The 23,981-nt window shown below is 39.5% G+C and overlaps 1 protein-coding gene across 5 annotated transcripts in view; it reads left to right on the top strand.

The window, feature by feature from the left end:
• Positions 1 to 587: 587 nt before the first annotated feature.
• TRAK1 (trafficking kinesin protein 1) overlaps positions 588 to 23,981 on the top strand; it is a 74,221-nt gene continuing 50,827 nt past the window's right edge. For 3 of the 5 annotated variants that reach the window (XM_029084009.1, XM_029084006.1, XM_029084011.1), the window contains exon 1: positions 588 to 774. Coding sequence is in view for 2 of the 5 variants with exons in the window: in XM_029084004.1 (XP_028939837.1) it covers positions 16,468 to 16,531 (64 nt within the window). In the remaining 3 variants the exon portion in view is untranslated. Of the gene's footprint in view, positions 775 to 16,467; positions 16,532 to 23,981 lie in introns of those variants that run through there. The other 2 variants (XM_029084004.1, XM_010164047.2) reach the window with 1 other exon arrangement.

Here is a 23,981-nt window from a genome sequence, read left to right as displayed (position 1 = left end):
AAAAGGTTCCCTAAAAGTTGTTGCAGCCAACTTCACCAGTGCATCTTAGGTGTGAACTGTGACACTGTTGCAATCCTGGATTTTTTTTTTTCTTGAGAAAAATCTGCCAGCAGTAAAGGCAGAAAATACAGTGGTACTGAACTGTGGCCAAAGACCAAGTTAAGGAGATACATAAAGCTTGCAAGCTAAAAATGATCTGTCAAGTAGAACATCAAAAATGTGAATTTCTGTATGCACTAATCCTTTCTCTATAATAAGGTTATAACTATCCTATCTTGATCAATGCTCACTGGCTCTCTATTCCTTCCCATCTCCACCTTATTCTTCAGGAGATGAGTCCCTGCTTCTAGAGGTTGGACTTTTTGTCCCCAAGAGCATGCCCTTGTATTTTCTGCTAGTAAGTGTGCTATTTTGGGATCATTTGAGGTAGTCATATCTTCTAAACAGATTAGTATCTAGCTGTTTTCTACATGCAGAAAAATCTTGCTGATACAAAACCAAACTGTCATCTTGGCTAGCTTGTATGTATAGTACTCAATCTCAAGTATCTGATGGAGATTGTCTTCTTCCTCTTACCAGATGTGTGCAATAGTACCAATCTTCCTGAAGTTGAAATCATCAGTCTACTGGAAGAGCAGCTGCCTCATTATAAGCTAAGAGCAGATACAATCTATGGTTATGACCACGACGACTGGCTTCATACACCTCTCATTTCCCCTGATGTGAATATTGACCTAACAACTGAGCAAATAGAAGAGACCTTGAAATATTTCCGTAAGTAACAAATGCAGAAAATGTACTGAACAAGGAATGAAATAGTGCTGGTTTTGTTACCTTCTCTGAAGTATCTGTGCAATTCTGATAAAACTGTGGAAAGCAAGAGAACTGTTCATGATTTATTGCTTTGGTCTTTGTGGAAGCTAGAAAACAAAGGAAACATTAATCAAAACCAGCAGTTGCAGTTGTAATCTTTCCACATTATCAAATACTGGTGAAACTGAAATACTTCTTTTTGCTTATGATCTCTCTGACAAGAGACTGAAATTTCTGTGCTTATACCATGTAGAAAATTTAAACCTATTTCCATGTTTGGGTTTTTTTGAGCATGTTCTCTGACACATTGCACTGTTGTCTGATGACACTGAGCCAACATCATAACATGACATCAAATAATTCTTCTGCAGCTCATGCTTCTAGGAAAGACTTGTGAGCATTTGGTTGAGATGATTTGTCCTGTCAGTCTTTCTTTTATTCATATATGTACTATTGGACAAAAAGATACCTTTTGTACCTGGAGGGAAAGTGTGTAGAGTTGTGACCTTCTTGGTTTTTCATTCTTCTGTTTTGAGCCTGTAGATGCTTTTATCATGGCAAATGGATTCATGTCTCTCTGGGTTCTTTCACTGTGGGTATTGACTTAGCTGTGCAAGTAGCGATTTTTGTGATTCATCCTCTAGTTCCTCATTTACTGAGTAATATATGATTAAATTATTATTTTTATTTTTTTTCCCTTCATGGTTTCACATGAAGGTGCAATTTTGTTATGCTTCTGCATGTATTGCATATTAAAATAGTCTGCAGAATATCAAGCCAATAGGTTATATACTAAAGCTATAGTAGTTAGACATATAGTAGTGGATTTACATAGGTTATAGTTGTAGATAGATTAGGTAGATTTACTGAGGCACAGTGGAGCTCAGAAGGGATGAGTTACAGGGCTCAACACAAACCTTTGCAATATTGGCTTCGCTGCATTTTGAAGCACTTGGAGAATTCACTTTGAAAGGAGCAAGGTTGGTAAAGAAAAGCATTAAGAATATGAAGAACTGAGTTTTTGACTGTCATGCTTCAGTAGAAGGCATTAAGTATTTTAGCAGATTAGCTTACATATGCTCTTCACCTCCCCTCAGGCAAAACCAGTGGGAAGGGAGAGAGACAAGCTGAAGCTGATCTATAGAATCAGTTGTTCTACAACTCCTTGTTTTGGATCAGTCCATTTGTATTGTTGTAGTGATGGCAAAAGTTGGCTTAAAGTGTTTTGAAATGTCAGGTTTCCAAAGTCTTCAGTAACCAGATTAGTCCTGTGTCCCGAATAAGATTGGTTATGTAGGTGAACTGTTGCAATAACCATGGGAAAGATGTTTTGCTAGTGGGGTAAGGAAGGCAAAAATCCCCATGGAAGCATCCTAACCCTGCCAACTGAGATACTAGTGGGGCACATCACTTGCAATAACACATGACTGTTGGGGATGGACACAAAATGAAGCCAGGTACAACAGAGGAATCAGATAGCAGCATCTGCCTGTAACTGTGAGTGCTTAAACAATTTTATCCAACTTTTAGCTTACAAGCATGATGACTGCAAACTCTACCATGTTACTGCAGTTGATCCAATCAGCTGGCTTGAATGCAAAAAATTTTTGAGTGTAATTCTTACCACAGTGTATTTTTTCTGCTTTCATTGGGAAATAACTGCTTAAAGAAGAGGAACTGAGTGAGGAGAACTTCCATAAAGAAAAGTTTATTCTTTATTGCTTGTATATAAGCACTTGTGTACAGATAGTAGTTTAAAAAGTTAAAGCAAATTTGGATTGAGCCATAAACTGATACCCTGGAAACTGAGATCTCTGACTTTACCTTTCTTCAGTTATTGTGAACAAGTCATTGTGATGGTTTCACTGGTCTGGCCCTTGGCCAGCAGCCAACACAGCTGCAACCACAGGAGGAAGAGACCCTCACTAATATACTGGACATGACATGATATGATATGGAATATCCCATTGACATGTCCAAATGCCAGTGTAGCTTATTCATTTAAATAGTCCTCGCCCCCTTAGATCTGGCACTTGTAAACTAACAGAACACAAAGTCCTTCACTTCCAGCGACAAAAATGCAAACACTGGGATGTTCTCAGTGTCTCTCTCATAACAAATCCCAGCTGAAACCACAACACAACACCATTCCAGCTACTAAAAAGAAACCCAGCTCTGTCCCAGCTAAAAACCAGGACAGTCATATAATGTGTCTATACATGAGAGTGCAAGATCATAAAACTTTGGCACGTTTAGAAGTTATGGCATTGATTGTAAACATTGGTTTATGGAAAACTTTAACTATCAAAATAAAAATATTATTTGAATAAGTTGGCAGACAAGTCCTGTGAATTGTTCCATCATCACTTTGGAGAGTGTTTTCCAGGGTGTGGCTGCTTGCACAATGGTTTATTTTCAGTGCTGCAATAAAGACACTCCTTCTGTACCTGTTTTGTTTGGTTTAAACACCTTGATGAGGGGGTCAGCAAATATTAACTTGCCTATTGGAAAGTTTTAGTACTTACAAATTTCTACTGTTTTCAAAACAATATCCTTGTCCAAGAATTCTTTGAATTTAGTTAAATTTATTAATAACAAAAATGAAATTTTATAATCTGTCAAAGTTTTCTGTAACTAAGGAAGAATTAATTGATTTTGCTGCAAATCCTTTTCTGCAAAATAAATACTTTTATTAGAATTAACATGTACTACACATACAGATTGCTTTGCCTTCTTCAGGCTTCCTAGAGACAAGCAAAGATAATTAAAATTAGTATTAGAACTTCAGCTAGAGCAGAATATTTTTAGGTGTGAAATTAAGTCTTTTGATTGCTTGTGGTTCCTGGTGTGTTGCAGTGTTGATCAGCTTTGAAACCAGGATGTAACAGGGAAGGAGGGATATGTCGTGTCTTTATTCAGGAAATGTTCACGTACTGAGAAATACTGGCCAACAAGGAGGATGTCTGTGCATGTTTTAATAATGCACAATATTAACAGATATTAATGTATGTAAATATGTCTTTTGTAAGGCTTTGTATTGTTTAGGTTCAGAGTTTAGAACCTCTCACCCCACCAGTTAAAGTGTAACTGCTTAGGCTGGAAATAGTCTGAATGGTAATACAATAGTACCAGTCTTGCACTGTAACTCATTGTTTTAATGAAGTTCAGGTACCTACTGTGAACAAGGGGAATTAGGGAAGGGGAATGTGTCTGGTTTTCCACTGGATATAATTGCATTTCCACACCCTCTATCCAAGGGCAGTGGAGGTTGATTTTGGGGGGGTGGTAATTGAGAACAGCTTTTTTCCTTCTTTTTGCTGTAGGTTTTGAACACATTTGTGGCCACTTACCATACTCAGTGACTCTTTAACCTCTGTCTTGATTGTGGTCCATATCTCCAGCTCTGTCCTGGCTAATTTTGTAAGTTTTGAACAAGAGAGATGTGTGAACCTTTGAACTTCAGTACTGGATTACTTAAAAATATATCAAGACCCACAGAAGTAGGAGAGTGGGGTATTCTAAATGTGTATGTATTAAAAGAAAGTGTGTGTATATACGGGTATATAATAAATATGTATAAATGTGTATTGATGGACAATTCATAGAATCATATCATAGAATGGTTAGGATTGGAAGGGACCCTAAAGATCATCCAGTTCCAACCCCCCTGCCATCAGCAGGGACACCTTCCACTAGACCACGTTGCTCAAAGCCTCATCCAGCCTGGCCTTGAACACTTCCAGGGAGGGGGCATCCACAACTTCCTTGGGCAACCTGTTCCAATGTCTGACCCCCCTCAGAGTGAAAAACTTCTTCCTAATATCTAATCTAAACCTACCCTCTTTCAGTTAAAATCCATTTCCTCTTGTCTTGTCATTAGTTGCCCTTATGAAAAGTCCCTCCCCAGCTTTCTTGTAGGCCCCCTTCAGGTGCAAGGCCACTATAAGATCTATAATTGGATTTACCTTCAGGTGCTGGAAGGCCACTATAAGATCTATAATTGGATTTGTAGTTATCCTTTTGAAAGAACTTTATAAAATATAGTGACCAAATTTTAAATCTCTACTCAAAATGAGAATAATTCCTCAAATACATTTTTAGTTAAGTCTTGTAAAGTGCCCTGAAGTTGATTAAAAAATGTGACTATCTTAAGCCTAGTAAGTAAACTGATTCTGAAAATAAATGCTTTTTAAACTATACTACCGTCTTCATTTGTTCCCGCTTTAGAATGGCAGCATGAAAGGGGAAGAGCTCATTTGCCAGAAAGGTAATATAAAAAGCTCTGATTTGCAACCCTGAACCTAAATTTTAAGCTGCGTTCAGAAAACAGTGCTCTGATTCTCCGTGGACTATCTCTCTCTGAGAACTGTACTTCTAAATATTTTATTTGCTGTTTAAAATGTCATTTGTATATGAATTGTAGTCCATGATTTCTGTATTAGGCGCATGCACTTACATGTTCGCATGTACCCATTGCACACTGTATAATTTGTTTTCATTATCCATCTAGTATTCCCCTTTTCCATAAAACAGGCTTGTCAATAGGGAACTTGTGATCCTACGTACATACTTGTCTGTGGTTTTTAGTTTCTGAATAATACATTTATATTTAATAAGAGAGGATCTGTGGTTGTTTGGATAGATTCAGGTGTCTCCAGAGACCATTGTCTGTGAAAGAATCTAAATAACTTGTCGTGACAGAATTCTCTAGTTTTGAGTTCAGCTGTGTTTGTGTTTGCTCCCAGGAGAGAATCCATGAGAAATATTACCTCCAGGAGTGATGCAGCATGTAGAGTAACTGGCAGCTGCACTGCTGTCCTTTGAAGTAGAAGCACTGAAATGATGGAGTTTTCTGAAGAGTTGATGGACGTTCAGACTGGTGTATTATCAAGCTTTTAAACTACACAGCTGTATTTTCATTCAGTTAAAAAGTAGATTAGTAGCTCTTGATGCTCACACGTACTTGTTTTACTGTGACTGAACAGGTGCTGTTTCAGGGGACAGAAGGGGCTGGGTTTCCTTTTTCCCCACAAGAAGTGTTTCACAAGGCAACACTTGAATTTAGGAAAATAGTCATTTTTTGAGTGAAAAGAGAAATAATTTTCTCTGGATTGCAAAATGAAAAGATTTTTAAATGCTTTTAATAGGTCTACTGTCTTAAATAGACATTTTTGATTTTTTTTGTTGATTGCTTCTTCAGGTCTCCTTGGGCTTGTACATCCATCTTTAATAGGGCATAATGACATATTAGACCCTACTGTAAAGAATGCATGGGTTACAGCTGTTCTCCAAAGTGACTTGATAGTCACAAAATGCCATCTCTTCTTGTATGCTATTATTTCTTCTTAAAATATGAAAACAAGCATTGAGCATGTACTGGAAGTTAAGTACAGGTGTGGGTGGAGGAAGAGAGAGCTTCAATGCAAAAAGATAAAGTAGGGAAGCCACTGTACTCTGGAAAGATTTTCAGTAAAATGAAGTATTTTCTGCAATTTATATATAATGAGAAACTCTAAATTGAACCAGTTTGATTACTGAGTTCCAGCCTTCTAGCAAGTTTTGTCATATAAAAAAGCTATACAGGGCAAATATTAATGCTACACTCATTTCTTGGATGCTGGAGTGCCGTATACCAGTGGTGTGCACTTTAATACTGACTCGTTTCTGGTTCTCCACTTTACTGAGCTTGTTCTGCTTAGTCTTCTAACTGTATGTAGTGGTTACAACTGTGTCAAGATGTGACCTATTAAAATCAAAAAGCAATGAGATTTTTGAGGGGTGTGGATGCTTGTGTGCTTATGATTATTTCAGTTATTAGTAAAAACCTAGATTCTCTGTTGAGCACATCTGTTCTGTCAGTAAACTGACTTTACAAACTAGTTTTCTTAGTATTCAGATGTTATGTTTTTGCTTTCTAGTATTGTTTTTGTAGGCTTATGTAAATGTTGTGTAAGTTGTAATGCAAGATAAATCAAGGATAATAATGTTACAGATCTATAAAATGAGCTAGAATCACTTCTCCAATGCCACCTTCAGATTTCTTAAATTAATTGTGATACTTGGATGATATTTTAATCTTTACAATTGCAAAATGTTTTCTGAAAAACCTTTGTTGATTTCTTGGTATTTTATAGTAACAAGGACTCTTCTTTTGTCATTATTTTTAGAATCTTGGGTACCTCCATACTCTTTGCACTTTGGAAGGTAAACTTTATTTAAGTAAAAATGTCTCCAAAACTGCAGCCTTATCATGTTGAAGCCAGTAATGTTCTCCTGTTTCCAGCAAGGTTTTTTACTGCCTAAACTCCTCTTAATAGAATGGAGGATGTGCATCTCAAGATATCACAACAGGAGTGCTGGTCTTGCCTAGTGTAAATTGAGTCTATTTCTCTGTAGTGGGGAAGAAAACTATGTACCAGGAGAATATTCAGATACTTTGTCTTAAATCTCCCTCCACAACCTACATCAAAACTTTTAGGCAAAGTACTGGTTGCAGTTGGCTATTTCATTCCTGTGAGGCTCCTAGGACTATACAGCTCACTGGTTTTGGTTGGAATTCAGATGATTTGACAACAAGTTATGCTTGGAATTTTAAAATCTAGCTTTTGACTTTTAATGGTATTCTGTAAAGCTTCATAAGGCTTTCACACTGAATGTTCTCATTGTAACTCTTCTGTATGAACATGTGAGGTTTGAAATCTAAGCAATTGTGCAAGAAGGGCATTTGATTTCTGAATGACTTATGAAAAATGTCCTTGCAGTTTTTGGACTACATACTGAGGTTGATGCTGGTTTATAACCTACTGGTGGAAATGTGATGAGTTTCCCCCTGTGGTGATCCGTACAGGGTAAGAGTCAACAGTGACCCTTAGCTATGCTGCTGTGGCTTGTTAGAGCAGATTTTCCTGCCTTCTTGTGGCTTTTTGTTTTTGAGATCCTCAGTCCAATCCCTGACCACAAATGTTAGCAGTCACAGAATCTACTGGGCAGTGTCACTCAGGAGCATGGACACAAGGCTACTTAGCCATCTTTTTAAATTAATTTTTGAAGATAATTGGTAGAAAGATGAATTTTTAAATATCTAAGCATTTTAATATATTAGTAACTTTTGGGGAGGACTTAAACTATAACCTGGGATAGGTGATGCAGAGAATTACTTCTTAAAATTTAGTTGGGAAATGGAGTCTTCACACTTGGTTGAAGATACCTTTTGGGAGGAGCTGAATACTGTATTAGGGCTGCAGCTGTTCTTTTACATTCCAAAACACCAAAGTGTGTCTTTGTTGTTTTCTTCATATGCTTCAGACTGAAGACTGAACCAGTCCCTACCAAATGAAGACAATAAAACTGATCTGACCCTAAAGCATAATCAAATAAATCGGATGTCATCTCACCAGTCTCATTAAACTCTTGAAGAAGAATGGCCTTTTAGCCAGTCTAAAATGTGCTGTGTGAATGTATGATACAGCAAAGTGACACTCCACCGCCCTGCTTCCAGGTTAAAAGCACCCTGTTAGCTGGTGGCTGGGGAGAGGTCTATATAAGAGCCATACCTAGAGCACAGCTCTCCTGAGTGCAGCTGCCAGTGGCAGTGAATAGTCGCAGCACTTTATGCAAGAATCTGGGTTCTGCCTTGGGAGCTTCTGGGGACAGAGACCAGGCTCATCTGCGGGCTCCTGGGAGCCCTCTGAAAAATATGAGGGTGTCTGCTGCTGGCAGGTAAGGGCAGCCACAGGGATGTGGGCCTGAGGAAGCTCTAGTGGCTTCTTAGAAGTTGTCGCTTGCCGTTGATACAAGGGGGCTTGGAGCCTTCAATGCAGCTGCTGCTGATTAGGGGTGATCAAGCACCTTTTTAGCTGGTGCATGGGAGACCCCTGTGTAACAGTTAAGTTTGGAGCACAGCTCCCAGAGACAGCCAACAGATGCAGCAGTTTGTGTGGACAGATGCAAAGAAGAGGTCCTCATCTGAGTTCAGAACACCCTGAACCTTCGGTTATGGTGGTGATGTGCCACAGGGGGCTTTCCCCAGGTTTTGGAGCACCTGTCCCTGCCAGAGCAGAGACTTTAACCCAGACAGAACTTCAGATGGTTCAGTCCTGCAAGTCCCAGGCTACTGGGAGTACCTAGGGCCTGTCCCTGAGGCAGTAAGAGATGGTTGTCTTCTAAGCAGGAGGTGTGCTGCTGTTGAAGAGCTGTTGCTAAGTAGAGAAGTTGAGAGGGAAGTCTATAGGCTACGCAGCATCAGGGAGGATGAGAGACATAGACAGCATCCAGGAGGAGTGACTGAAACACCAGAAGATCGTGCTCCCATTTGGAGGAACCTTGACAGGCTGTAGAGATGAGTCAAGAAGAGCCTTGTGCAATTCAATGGAGAGAAGTGCAAAGTCCTGCATCTGGGGAGGAACAACCCCATGTACCAGTACATGCTGGGGTCTGACTGGCTGGAAGGCAGCCTTGCAGAAAAGGACCTGGAGGGTCCTGGTGGACACCAAGCTGAACAGAAACCAGCAACATGCCCCTGCTGCAAAGGTGGCTAATAGTATCCTGGGCTGTGTTATGAGAAGAATTGCCATCAGGTCATGGGAGGCAATCCTTCCTCTCCACTCCGCACTGGTGAGGCCACACCTGAAGTGCTGTGTCCCATTCTGGTCTCCCTGATTTTATATTCCTTCAATATAATGCAACTTGCATTCCTTCCATCTCCCAGGAAGCTGCAGTCATGACTCAGTGGGTTTTTCTCCTTCCTTATTAGAAAAATGTCATAACCATGCAACTGTAATGTTTTCATCTATCCAGTCAAGCATGATGTTAAGCTCAGCTTCATTTTAGAAATGTTTTTGCTGTCTCCAGGAAAAATACAACCACAAAAAAAATAGAGATTGTAGTTTATAGTATTTTCAGGTGGTGAACAGTTTACAAAATCTGACTCTTTAAAGCTTTACTGTTCTTCATTTCTTTATGCTGGATAAGGGCGTATTCTCTTAAATGTCCAGCTCTCGCTATGATGATCTCATTTACAGGATTTTAAGCATGCCCAGTGATACCTTAATTAAACTATGCAGCTGGTTTTGCAGGTAGATTGCTGAAGACCTTATCAATTTTTATTTTATACAAATGCAAGTAGACTACTCTCCAGTAATAATTTAAGGGGAGGGAGAAATAGTCCTTTCATGTGGAAAATAGGGGGTTTTTTGTCCTTAAGTAATTTAATTTCATCTGTCTGCTCCTGTCTCATGTTAAATCATTTTGTTTTGGTAGAAGAACAGTTAGGCTCTTCTCTGCATCAAGAGAGTCTTTTGTCTGTACCAGGTGAGGTCAGTGTGCCCTTATGATGTTCAGAAGGGATCAGCTCTGTCCCATCTGTAGCATTTTGAAACCCTGGATAGTAATCTCATTTTGTCAAAGGAGAGTCCATCAGATCTAAAGCACCCATGTTTCTAAATACCAGTTCTGAAAGCTGCTGATACAATGCTTTCACTGCTCTGGTTCCACTCTTTTTAGGTTAAGCAAGCCACATTTGCAAAGCAAGGTGCTACACTGGAAGAGAGCTCTGTCCTAAGTTGCAGAGTTGTTTGCTCTCACTAAATGTGCAGTCACAGGATGACTCCTGTTCAGTGTTCTTGTAGAAGTTGAAACACCAGTAACTCTTCACTTCAGTAAGTGAGATCTCAGTTTAGAAATAACAGCATGCCAGCCTGTCCTTGCAAATCAACTGGGCTTTTAAATATGCTTGCTTGCCTTTTTAATACTCTTTAACTTTAGGGTTGGGGGTTTTTTTAAGTCACTTCAAAAATGTCAGTTGGCAAAGTAAGTGTTGTGGCAATGCCTGACTGTTAACGATATACATTGCATAGTGGTAGACTGTACAGCTGCTTCTCTGCCAAAAAGGACTCCAGATGATGTTAATTGGATGGGCAACTTTAGCCTGAGTGGTGGTGACTGTAGAAAATGATGAAAGGATATGGTTTTTAATTATCTGAACATCCTGATGTGATAGTGTAGCCACAAGAAGAAATGTGGCCAGGAGTTAATCAAATGGGAGGTTGCAGCTGCTATGGAAATACACCATCAAGCTCTGGTGTTCAGTTTCAAAGGGTCCTCCTGGAAACAGAAAAGCTTTGGAGAAGAAAACTAAGAATGACTAAGCATGGGAACACTTGATTTATAGTGACATACTATGTAATGACATTCTTCCAATACTTTTATTTGCCAGCAGAGATGACTTGCTGCTACTTTGCACTCTAGCAACATGTTTCCACTGCGTTCTTGAGTGTGCTGCTACTTCTTGAGAAGCCATGTTTATAAATGAACTAGTTGAAATTATCTTTATCAAAAATTCTCTTAAAATGGGGGAAAAAGGTTTGTGTGATTTTGTAACCTGGTTAATTTTGACAGATCAGTTTAGTGTTGATGTATGGCAAGGATTTATTGCAGCAAAAGAGAAGAAGGAGGAGAGGGCTTGTGAGCTTCTCAAACCAACTTTTCTGCCTAATAAGTTTAGTTGATCATTTGGCTACCAGAATTCTTTTAGTTTGCATATTTTCCTCTGTGGAGAACAAGTAAAAGTTTGTTGGTTTGCTTTAAAACTAAACATAGAAAAATAGAACAAAATCCAGCTACTGGAAGGGAATGCTGATTGAATGTGAATAATTGTATTTAGCTTTGGAATGGGAAAAAATAAGTCCCTTACAGTCATAAATCTATTACCTGAAATCTTTCTTAAACTCAAGTTTAATAAGAACTTTTAGGCAAATAACACAATAATAGCCCAGTCAAATGCAGTGTTATAATATGGAGATTTGAATACACAGAGGTTTAATGTTTCTAAAAGCAGTCCACAGAAAAACCCCATACTGTTCTGGTAAGTTTTACCTAAGAGGAATCTGATATACAGCTGTAGGAAGGAAAAGAGGCACTGCAGAGATTGAAAGGGGGTTCTGCAAGTATGCAACTGCTTTGTTGGCCTGGTCAGACCTTCCTGCCCAACTTGAGAACCCTTCCTGCCCTCACTTTATACAATTTCTCATTTAATTGAAAGGATGCTTGAGTGTCATGACCTGGGTATGTCGTAGTCTGTTTGCTCAGGGCTTCTGTCTTCATGCTGGGAAGATTATACACTTATCCTGTCTTTCCGGGTCTTCTGAGGAGTTCTGAAATCATTTGACCACACAGTGTTTTTCTCCACAGAAAGTTAATATCTTTCTGGATTATATCAGTATGTTTCCAATCAGCTCAGTAGAAAAATAACAATAAAACAAACAAAAAGCCTCAAACCCTTGCCCTGTTTTTTTCTTGTCTCATTGAAAGATGACAAGAGGGTGGTAGTGTGCAAGGGGGGAGGACAGCAAGAAGAAAATTCTAGCATGTTGAAGGTTTCCTTTGTTTTAAATGTCAAGAGATAAAAAGGAGATAGTTCCTGCAGGAATTAAAGCTGGTAGCCAATGTTCATTCTTTGTTTTAAATGCTTGTTTAATAGCATTACCAGACTGAAATTACCTTTTGGACAAAAATAATACGTGTGGAACAAATAGTGTATATGCAGAGCAATTGAGTTAATGTTGCCATAGGAACCTTTATGTTTCTCTGTCAGTATTTTAACAGTGTAGCCTTAATTGCATTTAATAGCATGTGCAGTTTTTGCCTTGTGAGCATGCATAACTGAAATTCTGCAAGACTGAGCTAGGGCTGGAGTGCCTTGTCACATTCCTCTGTTTCAAGATGGCACAGTGTGAGGGCAGAGTAACCACGTTTGGCAAAAGTGCTTGCAGTATTGAAAATACTTCTTTTATTTTTTTAAGAGGGTAATTGTATGACCCTCTGTGATTTACTAACCTGAAGTTCATATACACTTATTGTGTCGCTTTCACATAAATATTGAGCATACTAAAAAGCTGATCCTCAGAATGAAGTAAAATTCATGTGATCCCTGTCAAATGAAAATACATTTTATTTTCGAGACCCGTGTTGCCTCAGTGTGTGTCTTGATTTCAGGGGGGCTGAGGTTAGATTGATGCAAAAGCAATGGTTGGGATAGCTTCTGTCTCCTCTGTGGGGAAACAAGAATGTTTTATTGTGTCTTTAATATGTAAGGCTAGAAGCTATCTTGGCATGAAGAATTTCCTGGCCTGTAGTGGGTATGGGAGGGACAGAAGCTGAAGACAGCAGCCTTCACTCTGGCAGCCAAAGCTCAGGTGTAGGCTGTTTGTTCAGTTCTTGTTGGCTTTGCATCTTGGTATCCTAAAAATGGGGGGGAAGTGCTAGTAATGTGGTAGTTCCTTGATTTAAGGCTGTGCTGCTTTGCTTTGAGCTAGCAGTGCTTCTAGCCTAGAGCAGGTTGGCTAACTTTACTTGGGTATTCCACCAACTTGGTTGTCCAGCAGCAATAACTAAAGTACAAACACTGGATCTCCTCATCTGGAGACTGACTGGTTGCCACCCCTGCGGGAGAGTTGCAGTCCCCAGGTGCTGAGGCTGGCCTGGGGAGGAGAATGGACAGGGACACAAGAGTAAAGTTAAACAAAACCAGTGGTTTAGACACATGGACTGTATTTTGCTGCCCAGCCAGGATCATCTCAGAGAGGTAAGAGGGAACTGGATTTGAGGAAGAGCTCTAGCACTTCAGTCTCTGAATTTTTAAAGTTCCCGGTGATCTGAAACCATGTACTCTTGTTCCTACTGTCTAGGAACTTCAAAATAAGTATTTTGTATAATGAAAGAAGTTTGAAGAATCATACTTCTGTGGCAGTTAAACAAATGAAATAAATGGGTGGAGGCTCTTGAACTACAGTCACAGAATAGCAAAATGGTTGAGGTTGGAAGGGGCCTCTGCAAGTCATCAAGCAGGGTCCCCTAGAGCGGGCTGTGTCAGTGCTCAGTCACCCTCGCATTAAAATTAAATAAACAAAATTCTTACGTTCAGGTTGACCTTCCCGTGTTCCAGTTAGTGCCCATTGCCTCTGGTCCTGTCACTGGGTACCACTGAAAAGAGTCTGGCTCTGGCCTATTTGCACCCTCCCTTCAGGTATTTCTATCCATTGATAAGATCCACCCTGGGCCTTTTCTTCTCACAGAATCACAGAATCACAGAATGTCAGGGATTGGAAGGGACCTCTAAAGATCATCCAGTCCAATCCCCCTGCCGGAGCGGGAACCTAAATGAAATTACACAGGAAGGCGTCCAGGCAGGTTTTGAATGTCTCCAGAGAAGGAGACTCCACAACCTCCCTGGGCAGCCTGTTCCAGGGCTCTGTCACCCTCACTGTAAAGTAGTTTTTTCTCAAGTTTAAGTGGAACCTCCTGTGTTCCAGCTACACCCATTGCCCCTTGTCCTATCGTTGGGCATCACTGAGAAGAGCCTGGCTCCATCTTCATGACATTTGCCCTTAACATAGTTGTAAACATTAATTAGGTCTCCAGGTTGAACAGTCCCAGCTCTCTCAGCCTTTCCTCTTAGGAAGGATGCTCTGGTCCCTTCAGCTTTGTGGCCCTTCACTGGACTCTCTCCAGTATATCCATCTCTCTTACACTGGGAAGCCCAGAACTAGACACAGTACCCCAGGTGTGGCCTCACCAGTGCTGAGTAGAGGGAAACCCTGTGCATATTGCCAAATAGGTTACTATAATGTAGGATGAACACAGTGATTTTTTTTTTTTCATTTGCAGACTTAGAAACATGTTATTTTCCAGTGAAAATAAGGAATGTGGCAATTCTCAAGTTCAAAGATACTGCAGTGATAATTTTTTATACCAGTAAATTTGAAGTACTAAGATGGTAATGAAACCAATATATTTTCATCTGTATAGCTTGATTATTCCTTCCTTACCTATTTCTGTTAGAGTAAAGCCAAGTGGTACCAGTTAGGGAGTATATTAAGTGGTAACAACCTAGAAGAGCCATGAGTGAAGGGAAGCTTAATAGAAATCTGCAAAATCATGAGCAATTTGAAAGGAGAGATGAATTGAGTGTTCAGATTTCTAGAGCTGGAAGCGTCAAATTAAGTTAGTAAGAGTGAGTTGCAAAACAAAAAGTGAGGGTTTCTTATATCATGAGTGGGAGATGTATAGACTTCCTTCCAAGAGGATGTTAGAGGTGCTGAAAATTTACATGGACTCGAGAACAAACAGGGTTCTCTTCAAGAATTGCTAAAAGCAGAAACTGCATCTGTCTCAGGCTGTCTCTGAAACTGGGAAAAATAGGAGGTTGGGAGGGCAGCCAAGGGAAGTACTGACCAGTTCTCCCACATCTGCTCATGGCTGTTCTTGGAGATGGAGTCTTGGGCTGGACAGGCACCTCCTTGGTCAGACCCAATATGGCCTCTTACCGTGTGTTATTAACATATATCACAACTTAATCTGTCCCAGTGCTCTACTAGTGTTCACAAAGTAACAACAGTGTCCTGAGAAAGGGGCAAAAAATGTGTGGTGGTGATGAACAAAATGGATGTCAGTCCGTTTGGTAACTGTACCTGCATGGATTCAAACATGCTTTTTGAATTGCTCTGCTTGATGCTGGTGGCGATGACTTAATGCCATCTATTCCTCAGACAGATTCTCCACTAATAGCTTAAACATGGTTTTATTGGCTGTTGCAAAAATAAAGTCTTTCCATTCATTTCCAAAATGGTGAACACGAACATTATGCTATTCTGTGTTAAGACCTGAAGCGTTTTTAGGAATAGTGATAGTTTATCCTAACCCCTTGTTTTTGGCTATGAAGCTTAGATGGTTTGGGGTTTTTTGTTTGGTTGGTTTTTGTTTGTTTGTTTTTTTGGGGGGAAGGGTCAGTGGTTCATGGAGAAGGCAAAAAGCAGAAGCAGATTAGCTTAATTTCAAGGGGAAATGTACTGCTGTCCTGACTTTTTTTCCAATTCTTTCATTTTTTTGTTTGCCACTTTTGCAGTAACAGGATGCATAAAAGATTCTATTATATCAGCCCAGAATAATATAACAAAGCAATAATGTAATTTAATTTTCCATGGGGAAGGCAGGCTTTTATCAAACCATGTGGAGGAGAGTAGTAATGGACTAGATTTTCATTATTAATGTGCTGCATGTACCCAGTGCGTTGCGATGACATGATGCTGCTGTTCTGTGGGCAGTCAGCAGAGTTGTATCAGCTTTCTGAGCAAGGATTTTTGTTTCCAGTATGGAGGGGTGCTTCTAGTCTGTAAAGCCAGAAACGGCAAAATGCATTTTCTTCATCTCTGCATCGCTTTTGGAGCCAGCTTGTCTCCATGGTGACATGTTAGACTGAAAGAGATGTGGAGACTAGGGAGGAAAGGAAGGAGTTAGAACCAGCCAGGCAGTGGTGTGTGTCCTCCACGTCAGTGCATCAGCCTTTTGATAGGATGATTTTGTTAACACCCATCCAAGGCTCCTGTGCAGAGCTTCTTTATTAAGAGCAGCCTCCAGGGCATCTGCTTCTCCCTTCTGTATCCTTTTTCTATATTTTTTTTTTTTTCCTCCTCCAAATACACCCTCCAGACCCCCCTTTTATTTTAGTTGCAGCCTCATTGAAGATGTGCAGCTCATTTTCAGTTTTCTGTGAGCGTCCTTGCGATATGGCATTTTGCAAAGGCAGGAAGGCATGGCTGCATTTCACTTGACCTTAGCAGCAAAGTGGAATCTCGTCTATGTTGCTGAAGGATACTGACTATGCAGAAATTTATTGAAGCAGATTATTATGAACTGGACTGGTATTATGAAGAATGCACAGATGGTAAATATTTCTTTCTAATCTCTTGTTGCAGAATTTGGAGCTTTTAAGAGCAGAGAATCTTTATTCAATGGTTTTAAAAATGAAGTACCTTGAAAAAGGCAGCACCCTGGTGTAGCAGAGATGCCTGCATCTCTGTTGCACCTCAGCATCTCTTGTGAGCGTGCTACAAAAGACTGCTGTATAGCTTTCTCTGTTTTTCAAAGGGAGTGGCAGAGGAGCATATGCATTACATGAGCAATCGTTGGGCAGGGGGAGAAATATTTGAAATGCTAACTGTAGGTATAATAGTTCAGCTGAATTTAAATACACTTACTGTAAGATTCTGTAAGGGTTTGAGATTTGCCTTTGTGTTTTTTCTGCATTACCAGTATGTTGTGATATGTCTTTATTTAATGTGTTAATAGGCAGCATGTGTCTTCTCTCTGGTTATTTGTCTGAAAGACATTTAAAACTGTAGCTTCTTAAAAGTGAGCAGGTTAACTTTTTGAATTGGAAAAATTGAAGAGGCTGTCGAGCACTATCTTCTGGGCCTCTTGTGATTTTTTTTTTTTTCCTAATGTTTGCTTGGGTGATTATTTCTTTATCAGAGCACTGAATGTTTTCATCAGACTTCTGATAGAAGGCACATGAGGAAGGATAAGGTATGGCTAAAACTGTACTCTCAGCAGAGTGGGAAAAATCAAGATTCCTCATTGATGGCACTCAGTGGTAACCTCCAAAACAAAATGCAGCCTTTGGGAAAGCAGTAGTTGTATATGGATTTTATTCTGGCTGGAGAGCTTGTCTTAAACAAGGCAAGTCCAAGATCACAGTGAAGCAAAGAACAGAAAGGAGTAAGGAGTGTAGGCCCAGGGGATGTTGTAAATATGTAGTACACAAAGATATTTCATAGTGCTTTAATAACAATATCAGGGGGGACATGAAGAGTAAAGATATGTGAGACGAAATTTGAATGGGTTTTTTATGATCTTTAGAGTGGCATATGCCTCCATTTGTTTCTCTGTTCCAGATTTCAGAACAGAATGCAATTTTAGAAGCTTGTTAAACTTCTCTTATGTGTAACTGGCTATTCCCGTCCAGGTGTTCAAAGAGGAGAGGTGCATATTTATCTGAAAGATCTGACCACTTTAAGTTGGACTGAATCCATTATGTAACCTTTATCCTCTAGGTTTAACCCTAGTAAATACTGTTGCATCTGATTAATCTGCATGATGTAACAGGCTGAGTTGGCCTGGTTTTAGAAGCTTAAATAGAACAGTTTTACTGTCATTAAAAGCAGTAGCTGGTATTTTCCCAGGTTGAATACAGATAGCCTTATTTTTGTTGTTGTTTTTTCTGGTGCTCTGTCTGGTCAACGTGTCATTATGTGGAAGTGTGGCATGCCTGAATGTCTGAGCTAAGCGCTCATCAGTTGGGTCTTGAGGTGTGTGCTGCACTGGAGAAGCTGTGGAAGCTCCACGGTAATGGCATAAGGAGCAGGTGTTAGGCAAGCATTTAAGTTCCTTGTGGGATCAGAGCCTCAGGAACACTGTAGTGGTTGGTCTGATTGTGGGCTTACAAGTTTTCTTGTGAGTGCTGAGCCCTCGCCCAGTGTACTTCTGTGAGCTGAGACCTACCTGCCCATGAGCTGAGCCAGACAGAGTTTGTGCTAGTTGGCTGCTTGAAGTATCTGGGGAGTTCTCCTCTAAGAGAAAGCAGGGTTTAATGTCTGATAGGAAAAACCTCTCCATTAGGTAGGTAAGGCATAATGCATCCTTTTTTAAAAAAAATAAATAAATTATTAAAATACTACTTTTTACACAATGGAAGGATAGTGCCGTCAGCCCTGTCTTGGCCTCTCAGGTGAGTGGTAGTCTCATAATAGTTAATGGAACTTTGTGGGGTTTAGCTTTCTTTTACTTCTCACAGTTGAAGTGTGTGAGAAAAAGAGAAGGATTTAAGAGGTGCAGTGGAAGGCATAGTCTTTGATCTTTGCTACTGGCATACTAATTTGGGTTTTAAATAGTATTGACATTTCCTGTTGATGGAGAAAGGTATTTTGATTGTAGTGGGAGACAAAGGCATCTTTAAAATTCAGTAGAAAATTGAGCTTTTTAAAAAACCTAGAGCAGATTGTAAGAGATGCTTGCCTCTTTATTGATGTTTGATTTTTTTTTTTTTTTACCATGTATTGGTTGATACCAGAGTCGCTTGCCTGAGATGCTATTTATATTCAGTAAAGAGTGATAGGCAGTTGCAGCTCAGCTGACCTGTTTTGAATATCTATTTTCAGACAAGATGAAGTGTAGTTAGAGAGCTTATTTCTCTGCTATACAGGGACTCTCTGGAACTCGGATATATGTGTGCATTCAGTTGTGAATCCTACCCGGTTCACCCTTTTTAGTAAATATAACATTGTATGAGAGTCAGTGGTACCTGGAAACTAATAGAAAACCTCACAAGATATCCTACAGAATGATTTTTCTGATTAAATTGCTCATACATTCTTTGTCAAAGCTGTTGTGACTCGATTTCCATTTAAAAGGTGTGGCTATATTTGTTTTAATTTTTCTAATAAAGATTTCAGCAGTGTATGGTTTATTGTTCTTCATGGGGAAAAAGTACTCCAAAGTTACACCAGGATATAAGTTTTTAATGCTGCTATTTAACTCAATAGGTAAAGAAGTGACTCTCACTTTTACCTCAGATTTAATGAACTTCTTTGTGAACTCACAGTATAATGAATATCTTCAACTTGCATTTGGTGGTGGTAATTTTTTTTTGATACCTTGCAAAAGCAAATGTACAGATGCTCAAAACTTAAAATTTACAAATCTTTATTCCAACTCTAGAAAGTCTTTGTAATGAATGAATCCCTTTACATAAGGTCCTTTAGAAAGTTTATTTTTGGTAGGAGTAGATGGAATTAGACAATAACATGTCACACTGTTTATCTGGAGATTGAATTACCGATGTTAACTAACATTACAATCAATTGGAACTTCTCAAAATAAGAACTAATACACTGTGCTTTTTAGATACATTCTCAAGTATAATATTTTATAATAAGAGTGATAGTTGTTACCTTATTTACTATTAATAAAATATATTGTGTAGATGGAATGGGGAGGAGGAAAGAGCTGGATGTGTACTCGAGTAGGAAAGTAGTTGTTTTCACAGCAGACTTTGAGATTGACAGAGTCAATGATAAAAGAGGAAAAGACAAAGTTCTGCAGACTCTTATTGGGAAATATGACACTGTAAGTCTAGGTCCATCTGCATGGTTTTTTAGAGAAAAACAAATACATTCTTAAAAACCACACACAACTGGAATGCAAAAAATCATGCAAAAAACCCCACAAACTCCCAAAAACCTACATAGAAAGATAAGTATCATAGAATCATAGAAAGGTTTGCATTGGAAAGGACCTTAAAGATCATCCAGTTCCAATCCCCCTGCCATGGGCAGGAACACCTTCCACTAGACCAGGTTGCTCAAGTAGATAGCCACAGAAATCTTTAGGAATGGCCTTTTCCCTCTGCCACCGCCTTAGGCCGGTATTTTTCATCCTCTCAATGAACATTGCTTTCTAGAGAAATCCAGGTTGACTTTGGATCAATTTAGTTTTCTTATGGTTTCTTCCATTCCTTGTTTATTTCTAGCTGAACAACTCCACGCTAATGCCTGAGGGTTCATTGTCTGCAATTCCAGATTACTTTGTGTATGTGGAGTTGGCTCTTCCCTCCTTCTTTTGTTAGTCATGAGTTTCAGCAATTTCTTGCGGTGAAAACAAAGTCTTTTCCTTTCTTTCCCCACCAATCACACTGTGTATCCTCTTTGTCACACCTGACAAAGCTTCTAACCCCTTTTCTGTTTGTCTGAGCAACTTAACTCATTCTCTTGGTTGTTCTGGCACCCCTTATCCTGTTTTTGCTCTTCTCTGTTACTTTCAATTCCTACGTGCATTTTTCCTCCTGCTTACATTGAAATTTCATTCCTTGTTCTGTTTGCAGTTTGGAAATTCTCCTCTGTTTTATTTTCCACTCCACTGAAACAATTATCAGCAGGCTCCCTAACTTTCTTTTCAGCTGAACAATAATTAACAAGGTTAATGCCTGTTCTCCTTGACCTCTCAGCCACTTTAGGCATGATCACTTATCCTTGTCTTGCTTATATTAGTGTGCCTTTGCAGATGTGAGGCTGTGTCCTGGTTCTCTTTCTTTATTTTTTTAATCACTCCTTTAAGGTAGCATTAGAAGAATATTTCGTATTCCCTACTCTACATACTCTTTGAGAGTTCTTGGTTCTCCGTGTTTCTTCTCTGTGCACCTTAGTTCCAGGTAACCTTGCAAACACACATCTGCCAGCTCTGTGGGTGGCATTGTCAACCTTTTAACTTAAACTATGCTTCCCTTGACACCTTCTCCCTTACAGTAGGAGCTTGGCTGATGGTTGGGTATTTATGATGAGTCATCATCTCCCACATACATTAGTCTCTTTTGTCTCTATCCCTGCAGACAGAGTAACCCTGGTGTTACTCAGGATGCTAGGTGGATGCTGACAGTGGGTATGCCATCTAAACCTGTCAGAATCTTACAAATGCCTGTGGCGTGCAGTGTCTGAAACAGCCCTTGCTCTATAGGTATGCAGCTAAAATTCTCATTCAGGTTGTTCTTATTTTACTCCTATGTCCTTTATCTCTATACTTGATAAATATGGTTGAACCTTGCTTGTATTCATAAAATCATTGACATCATTTTCCTAGTTTTCTGCTTTTTGCCATGTCATTTCTTTTACTTTATTCCTTCTTTGACTTTATATTCTTTAGCCAGTCAGACTTAAGCTACTTCTACTTGTATGTTGTCCTTACGTGGCTTATTTTTCCACTATAGAAGTGGTCATCTTTATTCTGCTCAGCTGTTAAATTTCCAGTTAAACTTTTTTTCCACTTCATCCCATTTCATTCCCTTTCTGCTCTAGTAATGTGCTTTCCTTTTGGTTGAGTGACAGAAGATAATTTGGGTGGTATTTTGAAAGAGTGGGAAATGTGCAAAACCTGTAGACATTTGAACAATCTAACTTCGTTTGCACATCTTAACAGAAAGCACATATTCAATGACAAATTTATCCCCCCTCCCTGAAAAGGCCCACCCAAAACACCCACATTTCTTCACCAGTATATCTTTGAATCCGGGTGCTGCTGTTTCAGCTGCTGTTTTTTAGGAGTTGGTTGCTTACAGAGAATCTCTTTGTTCTAAATGCAGCATTGTTATTATTAGTTAATTGTGGTCAATTGTGCCAAAGTCTAGATATTTTTATCGATAAAGAAAGGTTAAAATCATTTGAATGCTCTGGAGTTTCTTGGAAATAGTGAGTCAGGATATAAGGGTTTGTTTGTATTGTGTCCAACCTCACCCTTCTTCCAGCCAGCTCCTGGGTTGTGTGTTTCCTGTTTGATTGCAGAGTTACTGAAGGCAGCCTCTACCTCAGTGCCAGCATCGCATGAGGAATGTGTACCTGTGTGCTTTAAGCATTGCAACTCACTTAGCAACCTTCTTGAAAGGAGTTTAATGTCTTTAGCCGCTAATGCAGATTGGTGATAGCAGCAAATATACTGAATTTACCTTGCAGTGGCAACCCATAAAAACAAATGCTCAACTGGAACGTTCTTTAAGCCCCTGAGTATGTGTGTACAGGAAATATGGAATTGTTCCTGATTAGAATGTGTATTTTCAGAACCATATACAATTTAGCTTTTTAAAAAACCTCAAATCTGGCTCTTAATCTTTAGCAAGTAAATACTCCTCACTAGTAAAAGAGCTTAATGAAGAATACCGCTAAAAATGAGTTGATAGCGTGAGGGTGTGGTACACATTCCTTCTCCACCCATTATGAATTTGCATCAGCACTTATCATACAGTGATATCAAAATAGGCATTGCAACACTTACCTTTCTCTCAGCTTTATCTTTTTCTCAGCTTTTGAATGTCAGAGTCCTTTGGTGCAGTATGAGTTGACATGTGTCAAAGTTCAGAAGTCAACTTGTGGGAATATTAATTTACTCTCCTTATATTGTCACGTATACTGGGCAGCAACCTGCATGTTTTCAATGTGTCCCCCACTGCCCTACTCTCCCTTATAAGCTAGTTGGTTGGTTAACTACAGTTCAACACTTGTTAGTAATATTAAAACCATAGTAGGTCAACAGGGTTGGCAGACGTAGACTTTTCTGTCTGTAAGCTTTAAAAGGTGCTTCTTGCATTCTTTTAAAACGACTTACTGTTTTGGTTGCTCTCTGAATTTCCATTCTCTAGCTATTACTGAAATGTGGTAAATTAACACTGGATGGCAAGTAGGTACTTAAAACTCATACTGTCTGATTTGTTAACATTTTTTAAGAGTTCTGATTCACTGTTACAAGGGAAGAAATAAAGACACGGAAAAGTTCTAATGAATCGAAAACTAGAAGTAATCCCCATTACATTACTATTTAAATTATGTCTTTTAATGTCATGATATAGGGAGAAAGGGACAATCCTATTTTTTTCCCAAACAGTTCTTGAGGCTGTTGCTGAATATTGCAGTAAATTTTGGCAGTCTAAGGTCAAGTTTGAGTAGTAACATCTCTCTTTATTCAGAAATGAATATTTCTTTCCTCAGCAAGCACTTATGTGGATTTCATATCCTTTGGCTATTGTTTATATAAACATAGTTACATTGTTTGTATATAAATATCAAGACTTTAAAACTTAAAACAGAGTAATTAATAATGATTGTATAGAATGAGTTCCTTCCCATCTCATACTACCGCATACTTTCACACCACTAGAGAAATGGCGTTCCTGCATGACTATAATTGTTATGTTCTGCTGGCTTGTAATGTTTGTCTGGCTCCCTCCCTCCCTCTGTCTCTCCCTCCCTAGCAGATATGTCCCCTGAGAGGGTGATGAGCTGCCTTCGCCTTGCCTTGCCCCTGCTTTCCCTGCAACTGCTCTGCCTTGTGACGCTGATAGGAAAGCTTTCCGCGCGCAGCAAAGGGCGCCTGTTTGCCATTGAAAGCAAGGGAGGCCACTTGGCAAACATCAAACATCTCTAGCTGCACAAAGTTAAATAAGAAAGTTAACCTGCCCTACGCGTGTAGTGAAGTTTAGCAAACACAACCTGTTGGAAACCAAGAGGTCTGAGCACAAGGAGTTTTGTTTGTTGTTGAACAGAGAAGAGAGATGTATGCCTTTGAAAATGTGCTAGGGTGCCGTATGTGGACTTGAGGTATTTTCTTTCCCACAGCAGACAGAAGAGTAAAGGTGACTGCAGAAATCATGGCATTTGACAGCTGATATGACATGTCAGCCAAATGCTTCATACAAGCATGATCTTTTTTGTAAAAGCAATAAAAAACCCCCCAAACAGCCACTCCCTTCCCCCCAGCCCAGTTCTTCACCCCGTGGTTTTAGCAGTGGTGGTTTAGTG

The sequence above is a fragment of the Antrostomus carolinensis genome, unplaced genomic scaffold, assembly GCF_000700745.2.
Source record: "Antrostomus carolinensis isolate BGI_N321 unplaced genomic scaffold, ASM70074v2 scaffold10860, whole genome shotgun sequence".
NCBI lineage: Eukaryota > Metazoa > Chordata > Aves > Caprimulgiformes > Caprimulgidae > Antrostomus > Antrostomus carolinensis.
This window is presented reverse-complemented; position numbering and strand designations above follow the sequence as displayed.